This window comes from Mixophyes fleayi, chromosome 1, assembly GCF_038048845.1.
Source record: "Mixophyes fleayi isolate aMixFle1 chromosome 1, aMixFle1.hap1, whole genome shotgun sequence".
Lineage (NCBI taxonomy): Eukaryota > Metazoa > Chordata > Amphibia > Anura > Limnodynastidae > Mixophyes > Mixophyes fleayi.
The window spans coordinates 306,958,991-306,973,909 of NC_134402.1; the positions used below are offsets into that span (position 1 = coordinate 306,958,991).

General features: G+C 40.1%; 1 protein-coding gene across 2 annotated transcripts in view; it reads right to left on the reverse strand.

Annotated features, from left to right (window-relative positions):
- The window catches only part of SLC7A8 (solute carrier family 7 member 8), a 29,505-nt gene extending 20,383 nt beyond the window's left edge, over window positions 1–9,122 (reverse strand). Inside the window, exons 1-2 of one of the 2 annotated variants that reach the window (XM_075211182.1) lie at window positions 8,847–9,122; window positions 7,053–7,255 (exon numbers count right to left, since the gene is read on the reverse strand). In XM_075211182.1, the coding sequence (XP_075067283.1) occupies window positions 7,053–7,206 (154 nt within the window). In that variant the 5' untranslated portion in view covers window positions 7,207–7,255; window positions 8,847–9,122. Of the gene's footprint in view, window positions 1–7,052; window positions 7,256–8,737; window positions 8,763–8,846 lie in introns of those variants that run through there. The other variant, XM_075211183.1, reaches the window with a different exon arrangement.
- Between the last annotated feature and the right edge of the window lie 5,797 nt (window positions 9,123–14,919).

The window sequence follows — 14,919 nt, forward strand, 5'->3', positions numbered from 1 at the left end:
CAGTCTTGTGATAAGAATTAACTCACAATTTTGGAACCTATCCATCTAAGTCCACAGGCACAGACCTATGCAAACTAGACTACACGATACAAAACATATATTGATGTGTTTGTAAAATATTGTAAAGAATTACTGTGGTTAGCAACAAATTCAAGGATGATTTGAAAAAAAGTTTAATTGCATGATATACTGTATGTCAGTATATTTACACATTCACACTCCCCCATGCCCCCTAAATATGTTCCAATTTAGAACACACTTTAACACCTACTTAGACACAATACTTAAAGCAAAAAAACCAAAACCATTATGATACAGTAGTCTTTGATTAATTATAAAATGATTTCAAACAAGCCATTTCACTGTTACATTAACTTGTGAGATAAAAGTAGGTCACTTATTGTATTAAAAGGATTTTTCATGTTTGCTTTAGTGCACCTATAATAGCCTCAAACAAAACTCATATCAAGTGGTGTACCTTATCTTAAATAAGTGTTTTGTACTTGAAATGAGGGGAATAAATGTACTTTGGTATGAGAAGAACTACTGTCCATCTGTCCAGGAGGAGAAGGGGGGGGAACGAGTGCTCCAATACAGGAAATCTACTGGGAGTGTAAAAGTGAATACAGCAATTATTAGAGACAATCTGCTATGTTTACAATGATATGAGATACCAATGATTTATTCCTAGGGGTAATAAAATACCATGGTACATTGTTTGTTCCATAACTGGGCATTGCTGCAAGAAAATGTTTTTGGTTTTTTTTATAATTACATAAGACCAAATATAACATTTGGTCTTTTCTTGCAGGGTGCAATGTTTGACAATACTTCCTCTGCATGGAGTGACTGGGGACAATTCTTATTACAGAGGGCTGAGGGTACATTGCCCTGTCACCCTCCTCCTTCTTAGAGAAGGATTTTGATTACTGATAAAAAGCAATAACATTGCAGAGCTGATAACACTTTAATAAAATATGTACTGATTTGCAATAATAAGATAACCCTTTACCTGGCGTCTACCAGGTAACTTTTGGTCCTGAATCTAACTCCTGAGTCCAGGCCAGGGTACATACCATGTTGTTCGATGTCTTTGTATCGGTATAAAGGGGACAGGGGGATGGAAAGGTTGAGGGGGGGGGGGGGGGGGGGAGTACAGGAAGCCAAGATAAAAGGCCATCTAGGGCGGGTTGACCTGCACCACTATCACCCCAGGGGATAAGAGAGACAATACATTAGAAGAAAAGGAGAAGGTACTCAGATGTCACCAGATGAGGTGAGGAAGCGGCTCACCTAATGCCAGGTAGTGGAGTGTGACTTGTCCTTTAAAAGGCTTCTGATATGCTCCATCGAACTATATACCACACTCGAGAGATCACCGCCTGGAGGTGTGGAGGGGGTAAGGACTTCCAAACTGCGGCAATTTGTAAGCGGGCAGCCCCCACAGATGTCTATGGAGACTGCTGTTTACCTCAATTTAATAAGTAATGAAAAGCCATTTACACATACTGTAATGTACGCCAGCTCAGATGATTTCTCATCTTTGCTCTATGGGGAGAGCATTGCGGTAGAGGGATCTTCGGATCCCTGACCGCATCTTACTGCTCTACCATCCGGTCACTATCGCAAAGGTGGTCATTTTGCGATAGTCACCATAGGAAAGGGGTCTTCACAGGAACAGCAGTTTTCTCTGCTGTTCCTGTTGACGTTTTTTTAATACACACAATATTTAATCCTTATCTTTGCAAAAAGGATTGAAAGGGATTGTGTTAAAAATGCGGTCTTTAATAAATATGCCACATAGAGCGGTCGTAGGGCTTTTCACACTATGATAAATATGCCCCTATTTTATCAATCACAGTACTCTGTTAATCTTCCATAGATTGTAAGCTTGCAAGCAGGGCCCTCTTACCTTCTGTCTGTTAGTATTACCCAGTATTGTTTTATTACTGTGTTTGTTCCCAACTGTAAAGTGCTACGGAATTTGCTGATGCTATAGAAATGAAAATTGATGATGATAATTGTGTAAATAATTCCAGCGTGTCAAAGTCTCAAATTCAACAAACACCTGACTTTGTCCTCAGTATTAGGATTAGCACTGGATTTGCTTGACATTGCGTTTTTGTCAACCTTTGTTCTTTTTCTATCTATAAAGAATATTCTTCCTGGCAAGAGTGAGGTCTGACAGAATTCATTAAACACTGCAATAACGTTCATACATTGTACGACCAACAACCCCGAAAGTGTAATATATATATATCTATCAAGAAGCTACACAGGACTGTCTGTACACCTCATTTTAATTTTTAATTTTCCATTTTAACAAGAATGCCTAGATTTCCGGCCAGATGGTCAGGGTGAAGGCACTCCTCCTAAAGTACTAAGATAGCAGCACGGTGGCTTAGTGGTTAGCACTTCTGCCTTACAGCATGAGCTCAATTCCCGACCATGGACTTATCTGTGAGGAGTTTGTATGTTCTCCCTGTGTTTGCATGGGTTTCCTCCCACACTCCAGAAACTACTAATAGGTTAATTGGCTGCTATCAAATTGACCCTAGTCTGTGTTTCTGTCTGTCTGCATCTGTGGTTGTGTGTTAGGAATTTAGACTGTAAGCCCCAATGGGGCAGGGACTGATGTGAGCGAGTTCTCTGTACAGTGCTATAGAAATAAATAGTAATAGTAATAATAATAATAGAGTAGGTTTGTCGATGCACTTCGATTTACGGCGCAGTGCAGAAACAAGGCTCTTTTTGGCTGAGCAAGATTATTGTAATGAGATAAACCGATATCATTTCCACTCCGCAAAAGGACCTCATTTTGGACCAACTCAGGGGTGGTGGTCTCTAGGTCTCACGGTTTAACACACACCAACTGTAATAAATGCAAAAACACAGATGCTAAACCAAAGCATTTTACTTCTGCATCAGTTGCTCTTCGTAAAGTATATAACAATAGCACATATCATAATAGCCTCCTGAACAGGTCAGTGCCTCAATATTTATCAAACAATATATATTTCATGTATGCTGGCTTTATATTTTGGCAAGGTTTATATGAATATGTTATGAAATATTCCTGTGATACTACATAACTAATCCATTTCCAGCTATGGGGTATATCCAATTAGCCGCGGAGTGCCTCCAGAATGGTCGCGAAGGCACATCCATAACATTGCAGATTTCTCACTGCCACCCATAGTGGTGCATGAAAAAAGCTGCGATGTTGAGGTAGCGTAGTACTGAAATTTGTGCGCAGCCTCGATGTTCGGAGGAATATTGCAGCTAATTGAATATGCCCCTATGAGTCTGCTTCTTCAGACACTCACCTGGGCAATGTCAGATTCAGAATGGTATGTTTTTCCACTTAGAGCCGAGCATTACCCTGAAACACAATAACAAAGCTAAAGCATTATCTTCTGACAGGGCATCGGTTTGCCATTGTATATTTTGTATCAGTACTCAGGCAGCAGACCATTGTTTTTCTAAGTGGAACTAAGTAGCATCCTGGAACACTTCTCTGGCATAACCGTAACATCAAACTACACTAGACTGGCAAAGAGATTATTATATTTAAATAAAAAAGCTACAACCACCTTTCCCATAAATCAAAACAAACTGTAATATACACATCACATATAGCCATGGGACTATACCTAACATACCATAAATAATTTCTTATAATTTATAGGAGGAATAAGGTAGTTCCTGTATGAATGCATCATTATACTAGTACTGTCAATCTCCTCTGCAAGTACACAGGATGTTCAGAACTGTAGGCTTTATACGCCAAATCTCAGGATGAGCCAACAGTCTAATATTACTACAGGAGCAGTATATTACGAAAAACACCCGGGAATTCATCTCCTAACAGTTTGTCCCTGTCACCTACCAGCCTCACTGGTCTCTATAAATAGCAGTCACATGTCACCCTCTCATCTATTATTCAGAGTAAAACAAGGAGAGTATGGCAAAGGATGCTACATTCTGTGGAAGATATAGGGGATGGGAACTAGGGAGCAGAGAGTAGGGGGAGGTGACAATAGGGAGGAAGGGAACTAGGGAGGTGAGAGTAGGGGGGGGGGAGGGAACTAGGGAGGAAGGGAACTAGATAATGAAAAATGCTAAGAACTAGCTATCAGACCGAGTATGATTTTACAGAATAAATAGTAACAAGAAAGGAAATGCATGAAAGGTATACGTTTATCCATGCTAGCTCCACCAGGCGCAATACAAAGTTGCGTCCTCTTTGATTCTGTCAGTGTTCCTCAGATGATCGCGGCTGCGCACTTATACCGTTACTACGGAAAAAATCTCCACTCACTTTTTCTCGCACCTTTATGGGGCACGAGGAAAAATGAGTGGCGATTTCTGCTAAAAGTGCGGGATGCCCGCGAGACACTTCGCAGCTAATTTAATTCTCCCCATAGTGATGTGAAATCAGAAGCCCCAGCATGCTTTATCAGTAGATAGCTAGCTGTTAGCTGGCAAGGTATGCTGGGACCTGTAGTTACACCTGGAGAGCCATAGGTTGGCCAGGCCTGAGCTAAAAGGATTTTGCCCTGCAGGGGTGAGGAGGTCAATTTAAAACACGTGGACAGATTTGTATTTGGGAGAGGGGTGCACCCTAAATCAATAGTAAATTGCATTGTAAAAATAGAGCTGCCCAGTATTTGTGTGCTACATGCAAAAGCAGACGGTATTTTTTTTGCATGCAAATAAAATAAAAAATATGCCTATGCACCACTTGCATTAAATTGTGGTTTGTCCAGGTTCAAAAATGAGGCTCTTTTTATATTATATAGTGACTCACAACTGTTTTACTGTACAAAGGTTTAGTGACATCAATCACAAGATGACCTATGTACATCACATCACTATTCCACTCCAGCTGTGCTGGTCACGTAGCAGTGATGCTTGCTGTCTACTCAGCTAACCAAAGCAGCAGAGTCAGCAATATAAAATAGCCATTTCCTAAAATTTGACCAACCACATGTGATTTATCCTTCCCCTCTCACCTCCAGCTGCACCCATTTATAAGGAATATAGGAGACTGAGGTGGGGTGGATGTTTCACATACAGAATCCAAAAAACAGGAACATATTCATTATTATATTTTAGGAAAACACTTTGGGGTATATTTACTAAACTGCGGGTTTGAAAAAGTGGAGATGTTGCCTATAGCAACCAATCAGATTCTATCTGTCATTTTTTTTATAGAATGTACTAAATAAATGATAACTAGAATCTGATTGGTTGCTATAGGCAACAGCACCACTTTTTAAAATCTGCAGTTTAGTAAATATACCTCTTCATCATCATCATTATTTATATAGCGCCAGCAAATTCCACAGCGCTTTACAATTGGGAACAAACATAGTAATAAACAATACTGGGTAATACAGACAAAGTAGTAAGAAGGTCCTGCTTGCAAGCTTACAATCTATGGGACAATGGGAGTTGGATACATGAGGTTAAGTACATATTGCATTTCACACTTAAGACACTTATGTGTCTTTTCAAACCATGTTTCCATACAAAACATTTACTATGTAAGTGTACTATGTGGCGATTTTCATTGGAGAGAAGAGATGGCAAAATTACTGCTAAACACAGAAGTGAAAAGTTTCCACACAGTTACATATTTAGAAGTTGGAAATCAGACTAATTAGTCATCTACTTCAATGGATAAAGAAATTCTACTTTCATTACAACAGTCAGCTGATGTTTTTAATAATTATATACATGAGGCTGAATGTTTTATAGTCTAAAATCACATTTACAAGGGCAGTAATAAATAAGTTCTGTGAATTCAGAAGTTTGTGCAAAGACACAATATTAGGATAACTCATTGTACTCCTGGAAGGCAGATTAGACAGGCAATGCCAGAAAGGTTCTAGCTTGCAGGCAAAACTCTTGAATGTATGTATAAAAAGAAGTACTTGGTCTGTGAAACTATGTAATCTTCAAGGGTATTTTCAGCACATACATTTTGCAATGTCCATCTGCTTTTGGACTGCTATTGTACTATAGATTATTTCAAGCCTGTGCAACTGTTTTTTGGAATTGGGACTCCCAATCCCTCCCCATTTCTGTAAAGATTAAAGATAAAAGAGCACTTCTTCTGTTGGCATGGGAGTCACAGATTGCAAGATATCTATTGTACACACAGTCTCAAACATTTCTTGGTACTAGAGATTAAAAGCCCAGTTTATGCAGAGTATAAAATAGCAAACAAGGGATTGATTACACTGAAAGACAAATCGCTATGTTTACTAGTGCGGTCTTTAATCAAAGGGGGGAATTCAATTGGCCGCGTTACTGTTAAAAGTAATGCGGCCTGCACATAATTATTACGGTAGTTCTAACGCCAGCTTTTTTTTCGCAGCTCCCTGACCTGCGAGCTGAAAGCCGGGCTAAAACTACCGTAATAACGGTAATAGGTTTAGCGCGGCGGTACATCGGGGGGAATTGAATTCCCCCCAAAGACTGACCATAACTATTTGTATTGACATATGTTTTTTCATTTTGGCCTACAACTGTACATAGCAGTCATTCCAAACTCTATGACGACATAATTCCTAGTTATCTAGTAATCCCTCCAGTTACTTCATATTGCCCCTCACTGATCTAAGAGGTGGCAGGAACAACTGATACATGTGGTGGCAGAATAACAATTGTAGCTATTGGTGGGGAATTGTAGTGTGGAGCTAGCAGCACATGTGCAGTCATGGTCAGTAACTTGGTTTTCTCCAAATAGTTAAACCATTACAAAGTGTGTTGCATGGTTCTAAGCAATCAAAATTCAACCTGAACTTGGCTCCTATAATAAGATTTTGTGTACATCCAGATTTATATTGCAATCTTGTGATTCCTCATGGCGCCTGACCAGCTATTGGAGGCTATTGCAATAGCTGTGCAATTTGACCCTTCTAATGTGACCAGCACTATGCCATGTTTACACCAGCCAGAGGAACTGTTAAAACTTATTTTGAAAACAAAAACATTTTATTTGCAAGTCTATTGACATATATTTTGTAGAGTGTCTGACTCACCCACTATAATGCCACAGGCGCTCACTAGCCCTATTTCCTTCTTCAGAGCCACCCCACCACCCGCTCCTCCAGCACTTGAACCAGAGCCTGAATCCTGTGTTGGTTCTTCAGGGATCTTTTCAGCACTGGTTCGCAGTCGGGCACCCTCCGCCATCTTTCTTGACTACTGGTTATCAGAAATGAATAGTTTCTTATCACCAGACCTGTGCAAAGGGAAAGATAACATGTATAAAACCAAATATATATATGTCACAGTCTGGGATGGAAATTGCAATTTAAACATTATTACAACTAATTTATAGTCACCTCAAGATACAAACCTGTATTGACCCTCACCATATGAGGAATCAACATGGACCTTGGAACATAGGAGATTCTACTGAAAATAAGATTTCAGTGGGTTAAGTGCAAGATGTCAGAATATATTGTATTTAAATGGACATTGACATTAAAAAGTGTGTGTTATTAAGTATAGGGTATATACCTGTAAATAACTTGACACAATAATATATTAAGTTTTATCTCTCTGAATTATTGATTTGTAGCCTATGTGCACACTGTGTCTTTTGAAGACTATTTCCTAGCATGTCTCATCTAGGAATATCTCTTGTTATTGTCACTGAAGTTTCCTGCCATTGATTATCTGTCCTACAGAAAACACTATCAGCTAACTAGTAAGAATACAACGAACTATTGTTTTATGGCACAAAGACAGTCTTTGGGGGAGAAGTCACAGACAGAAGACAGAAGTGATTTACAGGACTGAAATAAAAAACATTGTTTACGTATAAATTAGTTTATTTTAAAGAGGAATTGGCTGTTCCCCAAAATATGTGTTATAGCACAATTAATTATGCTAATGTGTAATTTATTAAATGTCAGAACAGCTTTTTATTCTGATTATCATCAAGTTCTTCACACCATAGCATATTTCTGTGAAAATCTACCCCAAATCACTGACATGGATCAGTAAAGTTACTACTTATTGGCAGCAATGTTTGCTGGGGTAGATTTATATTTTGCCACATTTGCCTGTTTAAATGTCATTATATACCATGCTAATTTAAATAAAAGTATTTCCACTAGCAAAGAATGGTATTTGCCCTGATTATATACAGCACAGCACCACTCAGTTTGAGAGAGTGCATCCCAGCAGTCACCTACCAAATCAAGGGTGAATTTTATTGCATCAGGCAGTGATATATAGTGAATAAAGATATTGTTGCGTAATAGGTGTTGCAAGGTTCTACAAGCAGGTACACTATGAAGCTTAGTGCAAAGTATACAAAGCACGTTGTATTTAATCAGGGATATCACAATACGATATACTAACATTGAAATGCTATATATATATATATATATATATATATATATATATATATATATATATATATATATATATATATATATATACACATACATACATACACACACAACATCCAACTGAGTGCACAGATTTTGTTGCGGGGGCTTCTGTTACAGACTGCCTGTATAACATAACGAATACCATGTTATTCCCACTGTCACATCAAGTATCTCCTTCATTAGTACAAGAGCGTCACATAACAGCATAGGTGTCCATTATGAGAGAAGACTATATGAATGACAAGCTGCTCCGTACTCATGCATGGGGTGAATGACTATACAGATTGGAGATCCGGAGAACCACTGAATATTTCATGCACCTTCAGCTAATGCTCCGGTCATACCGCAGGGCGACATCAGCTGCTGAACAAACCACACTCGGTAACCTGATTTCCTGAGATCCCCAAACCAGTAGTGACCCTTCCTCACCAGATCCTAGTGGCTCGTCTCAGGGCGTCCTCTCCATCTCCTTCGGATTAGGGTGTCAGTGCCCAGATCAATGGTCTCCGTCGGTGGTGTCAGAGCTGCGTCATCCTATCTCATCTAGCACCGTGCCAGAGTCTGCTCCGTCAGTTACCAGGGATGTCTCCTCTGCTATGTACTACACTAGCTATGCCCGTCCTTCCTTGTACACCTGCCCCTTCTACCCTCCATGCACTCAGCTGTGTTCGTCTCTTGCTGGCCGTCAGCCCTTTTATTTGCGCTGCAGGCTCCTCCCCCCGGCTTGGTACATATCTGAATCCTGTCTGATAAACACCCAGTTGTTGAGAAACATCCATGTCCTGCTTCCTCATCCAGATGTTCAGGGAATCCTTTATTTCCCCCACTTCCCTAATAGCAAATTGTCTTATCTTGTCTTGTCTCAGTCAGACCCAGCTTAGGCTCTTCACTGGCAAGTCAGACACTCAACTGATGCCACTTCAGGAATCATAAGGATCAGGGACACTGTAAAGAAATCACTAAGGATCACATAATCCATGTGGGCTCAGGTATATATTCACAGGTAGCACTGTGTGTATCCTTAAAGCCTCCTCTAAATAAAAGCTTCCCTCCTTACAGAGACTTGTAAATCAGAGAAGTGACAAAAATAACTGAAATAAACAAAACAGTGAAACAAAAGGAGGAACTTCTCTACGGGAGCACCAGAATCTCCGGGATACTGGGAGCATTTGGGGGTCACAGCTTTCCTGGATATGAACTTGTGGGTTTGAGATTGTTCCTCCTTTTGTTTTGCTCACTTGGTTTGGGCCAGTTGTTTGCTTTTTTAAAAAGGATTATGAATCCTTTTTGGCATCTCCAAGAAGCCATGTATATTTTCTTTGGCCCTTTGATAGTTATCACATATCACAAACAATAAAGCTTTCTACAGAACCCATACAGCTTCAAGGATTTTATCTATCAGTCACAATTCTGAAAACATGACGTGCTTCTTTCTCCTTTTATTTTCGAAGCACATTAGAACCGTGAGACATAACATTGTCCAATTTGTACACAATGCTCAGGACGTGGTGCTATTTTAGTCTCACCAAGAACAGTGAATGGATCACAATGATGTTTATCTGTAAAATGTGTTTATCATACACCTATAAAGTATAAACTGGTTTTTTTGTACAATGACAAATGTAATGGTCCAGAGATGAACTTGCACACATAGAAGTCCACTGTGAATGAATATTCCCACGACTTGGGATTTAGAGGACAAGCCGGTCAATGTAAACAGGCCTGAGATACACATTAATTTTTTGTGTAAGTGTGAATGTTTCGTTGTATCTCCAGATTCCTAGTTTCTGTTTAATGCACAAACATTTGTATCCTATAGGTATTTTATTTCTGAAGGAGGAAAGAATATATATAACCAGTTTAAGAGTAACTTGTTTATGTGACATAAATACAGGGGCAACAATTGCCAAAAACAAGAAAGTACTTCAAAACAATCCTTGATCAATACTCAGTATTTGAGTGAATATCCTTTTGCAAATGCAAATAAATATAACATATTCTATATAAATCAAAATCTGTTTGTTCATGCATAACATTTGTACATCTAGTGTAGTTTTTAACTCTACTCGCATTTAACAATTTTTATCCCCCCCATAACCATAAACATTGTTATTATATTTTCTGGTGTTTTAGGCCATGTACCCATGTTGCATTTGTGTTTTTTAATGCTAGTAAAAATGCAAGTGAAAATGCTCCATCCCCCTGGTTCTCCAGTGACCACATACACATGGCTGTCCCAGACCAAAAGCATTGTTGTCTGAGAATGATTAAAATATACAGATTTCAATCTTTTAGGCCAATTTTGTGCCTGGTGGATATGTCCAAAACCCCCACAGTGGCATTGTGGTCTTGCACCGTGGGCTGCTCAAGAATACAATGCCAGTGCATCGACGTGTGTGCAATGAACTCGTTACACACATGCGCACACAGGATTCTGGGAGTGCTGGACTGGGCTTTATAAAACTGGGGTCTGGCACTTAACTTGCTCTCTGTGACCGCTGACTTTGACAACAATCATGGTCCATTATAGCTCTTCCTTTCCCTCCTCCCCCTCCACTATCACCAGAAAATACAAACATACTATTCTATCAAAGAAGGAGGAAACAAGGACACATACACATAGAAAGGAAGGAGGACACACAGACCAGTAAGGGGCACAAACAAGGCGCAAGGACATGAAGATGGAAGATGGAAATGGTAACTACAAACGCAAACACAAGAAACAAAACAAAGGACACAAGGAAGAGACACACAGCCAAACATTGGTGACATGGCAGGCATGGGAAACAAGGTAATAAATGCAGAAGTAACTTGGGAAAGACAGGAAGGGCAGAATATCTGTAACTTGGAAAACCAGTAATGAAAAAGGAAGCAAAAAGTGTCAGATGAAAGTAACAAAGACTAGTAAAACATCTTCTGAAACCACCTAATTAAAGATCAGTATGTGCATGTATGTATGTATGTATGTGTATATTAGAGATGAGTGCACTCGGATTTATGAAATCCGAGCCCACCCGAACGTTGCCGATCCGAGTCGGATCCGAGACAGATCCGGGTATTGGCGCCAAATTCAAATCTGAAACTGAGGCTCTGACTCATAATCCCGTTGTCGGATCTCGCGATACTCGGATCCTATAAATTCCCCACTAGTCGCCGCCATCTTCACTCGGGCATTGATCAGGGTAGAGGGAGGGTGTGTTAGGTGGTCCTCTGTCCTGCTATATCTCGTGCTGTTCAGTTAAGTTCTGTGCTGTTCAGTTAAGTTCTGTGCTGTGCTGTGCTCAGTCCAGTGGTGCTGTGTCCTGTGCTCTGTCCTTCTGAGGTCAGTGGTGCTGCTGGGTCCTGTGCTGTGTCCTGTTCAGTCCAGTGGTGCTGTGTCCTGTGCTCTGTGCTTCTAAGGGCATAGTTATTTCCCCAATATTCCAAAGTGTTTAAAAAAATAAAAAAAAGTTATTTAAAAAAAATACAAAAAAATAATTACATTTTTTTTTAATTACAACAAAATTTGCACAACCAATCCTGCAGTATAAGCCCATTGGTACTGCAATATTACCAAGTTCACACATTCAGCAGTAAAAGTCCAGTGGTTCTGCAATATTACAAAGTTCACACATTCTGCAGTATCAGTCCAGTGGTGCTGTGTCCTGTACTCTGTCCTGCTGAGTTCAGTAGTGCTGCTGGGTCCTGCGCTGTGTCCTGTTCAGTCCAGTGGTGCTGTGTCCTGTGCTCTGTGCTTCTAAGGGCATAGTTATTTCCCCATTATTCCCAAGTTTTTAAAAAATAAAAAAAAAGTTATAAAAAAAATAAAAATTAAAAATTAAAAAAAGAAATAATTATAACCAAATTTGCAAAGCCAATCCAGCAGTATATAAGCCCATTGGTACTGCAATATTACCAAGTTCACACATTCAGCAGTATAAGTCCAGTGGTACTGCTATTACAAAGTTCACTGATTCAGCAGTATAAGTCCAGTGCTACTCTCCTGTGCCGCATATAATTTTTAAAGGCTTTGCCGAGTGTGTGTGGCTTAGGGGTACGCTCTCTTGTGCTACATATAATGGAAAACCAAAATTTGGAGGATAAAGTAGGGAAAGATCAAGACCCACTTCCTCCTAATGCTGAAGCTGCTGCCACTAGTCATGACATAGACGATGAAATGCCATCAACGTTGTCTGGCAAGCCCGATGCCCAATCTCCTAGTACAGGGCATGTAAAATCTAAAAAGCCCAAGTTCTCAAAAAATAGCAAAAAGAGAAACTTAAAATCATCTGAGGAGAAACGTAAAGTTGGCAATATGCCATTTACGACACTTAGTGGCAAGGAACGGCTTAGGCCCTGGCCCGTGTTCATGACTAGTGGTCCAGCTTCACCCAAGGATCTAAGCCCTCCTCCCCCCCCCCTACAAAAAATTTAAGAGAGTTATGCTGTCAGCAACAACAACAAAACAGCAAAGAACTCTGCCTTCTAAACAGATGACATCACAAATCCCCAAGGCGAGTCCAAGGGTGTTGTTGGTTGTGAACCCTGACCTTCCCATCACTGTACGGGAAGAGGTGACTCCATCCAGCATTTGCAGCACACCCTCTGCATATGCTGGAAGGATCACCCACAGTCCAGTTACAGATTTGGCTAATGAAGGTGTGAATGTTGTACACTGGGAGGAGGATATTGATGTAGCTGGCGCTGAGGAGGATGTTGATGATTATGATGCAGACAGATACCAAATTGCCTTTCTCAATTTCTATTTATATTCTAGATTATATAAGGGCTGAAAAGTTTTCTGTTTTACTCCTAGTGGAGAGGGGATCTGATGCAGACAGATACCAAACTGCCTTTGTCCATTTCTTTGTATATTTGAATTTCTAGTTCTACAGTCTATGCAGGCTGCTTTATTTATATTCAACTACAAGTGTAGGGCGGGGGGGCATAGATAGCCACCAAAGTAACGTGGTCCATTTAATTTCACTTTCTAGCTCCACAGTCTGTGCAGCCTGCTTTTTTTATCTTCAAAGTATTTATATTTACAAGCCTTGCAATCTAAATTAACTAGAGGTAGTGACGTGGTAGAACTCCAAAAGGCAGTTTGGAAGCCCCTGTACAAACTGGCTCTATTTTTTAACTGAGTTGTCCCCCCTCCAGTGTGTACTCGGAAAGAGTTTTTAGTGCAGCGGGGAACCTGGTCAGTGAGCGGCGAAGGAGGTTGCTTCCTCACAACGTTGAAAAAATGATGTTTATAAAAATGAATAATCAATTCCTCAATGAAGTACAGCACTGCCCTCCAAACAGTACAGAGGGACTGTGGTTGTGGAGTCCAGCGGGGACGAATTGATAATGTGTGAGGAGGAGGAAGTACACACTGTAGGGGGAGAGGAATCAGAGGTTGAGGATGAGGACGACATCTTTCCTCAGTAGAGCCTGTTTAGTTTGTGCAGGGAGAGATGAATTGTTTTATTGGTGTGGGGGCCCAAACAAACCAATCATTTCAGCCACAGTTGTTTGGTAGGCCCTGTCGCTGAAATGATTGGTTTGTTAAAGTGTGCATGTCCTATTTCAACAACATAAGGGTGGGTGGGAGCTCCCAAGGACAATTCCATCTTGCAACTTTTTTTTTGGCATTATGTGACCATTCAACAGTCGTTTGCCATGTTCAAAAAGTAAAAGAAAATGCCAACAAATTCAATAAATTAAATCAAAAGTTAAATGCCCTGTCATTATTTAAAACAAGAGGTTTTGACGTGCTAGAATTAGTGTAGTGTTAAGATGTTATAAACACTACACTTGGAAATTGGAGGAGGTATTGTGGCCCCGGTATCAAATTGGGTACCGGGGCCACCCCACTACGCAGTCCAGATACTTGTTTGGTGGAATTCTGACCAGTTGAGGGTGTATTTATTTTATTGTGGCCCCGGTATCAAATTGGGTATCGGGGCCACCCCACTACGCAGTCCAGATACTTGTTTGGTGGAATTCACACCAGTTGAGGGTGTATTTATTTTATTGTGGCCCCGGTATCACATTGGGTACCGGGGCCACCCCACTACGCAGTCCAGATACTTGTTTGGTGGAATTCAGACCAGTTGAGGGTGTATTTATTTTATTGTGGCCCCGGTATCAAATTGGGTACCGGGGCCACCCCACTACGCAGTCCAGATACTTGTTTGGTGGAATTCAGACCAGTTGAGGGTTTTATTATTATATTGTGGGGACCACTCTATCTATACCACACTACAACTCTATACCACTCTATTTAATACTTTAATTCTATTTAATACTTTAATTCTATTACTAATTTCCATAAAGAGGAACTGCCGCTTCTATTTAATACTTTAATTCTATTAGTAGTTACCATAAAGAGGAACAAAATAAACCAATTTTACCAAAAGTATAATATAACTTAGACTTACAAACACTACACTTGAAAGATGGTGCCTTTAAATGAAAAAGTCAGTCTTCATTGCACGACTATGTGCAACAGGGACAGTTTTTTGGTTTACAAAGTCAA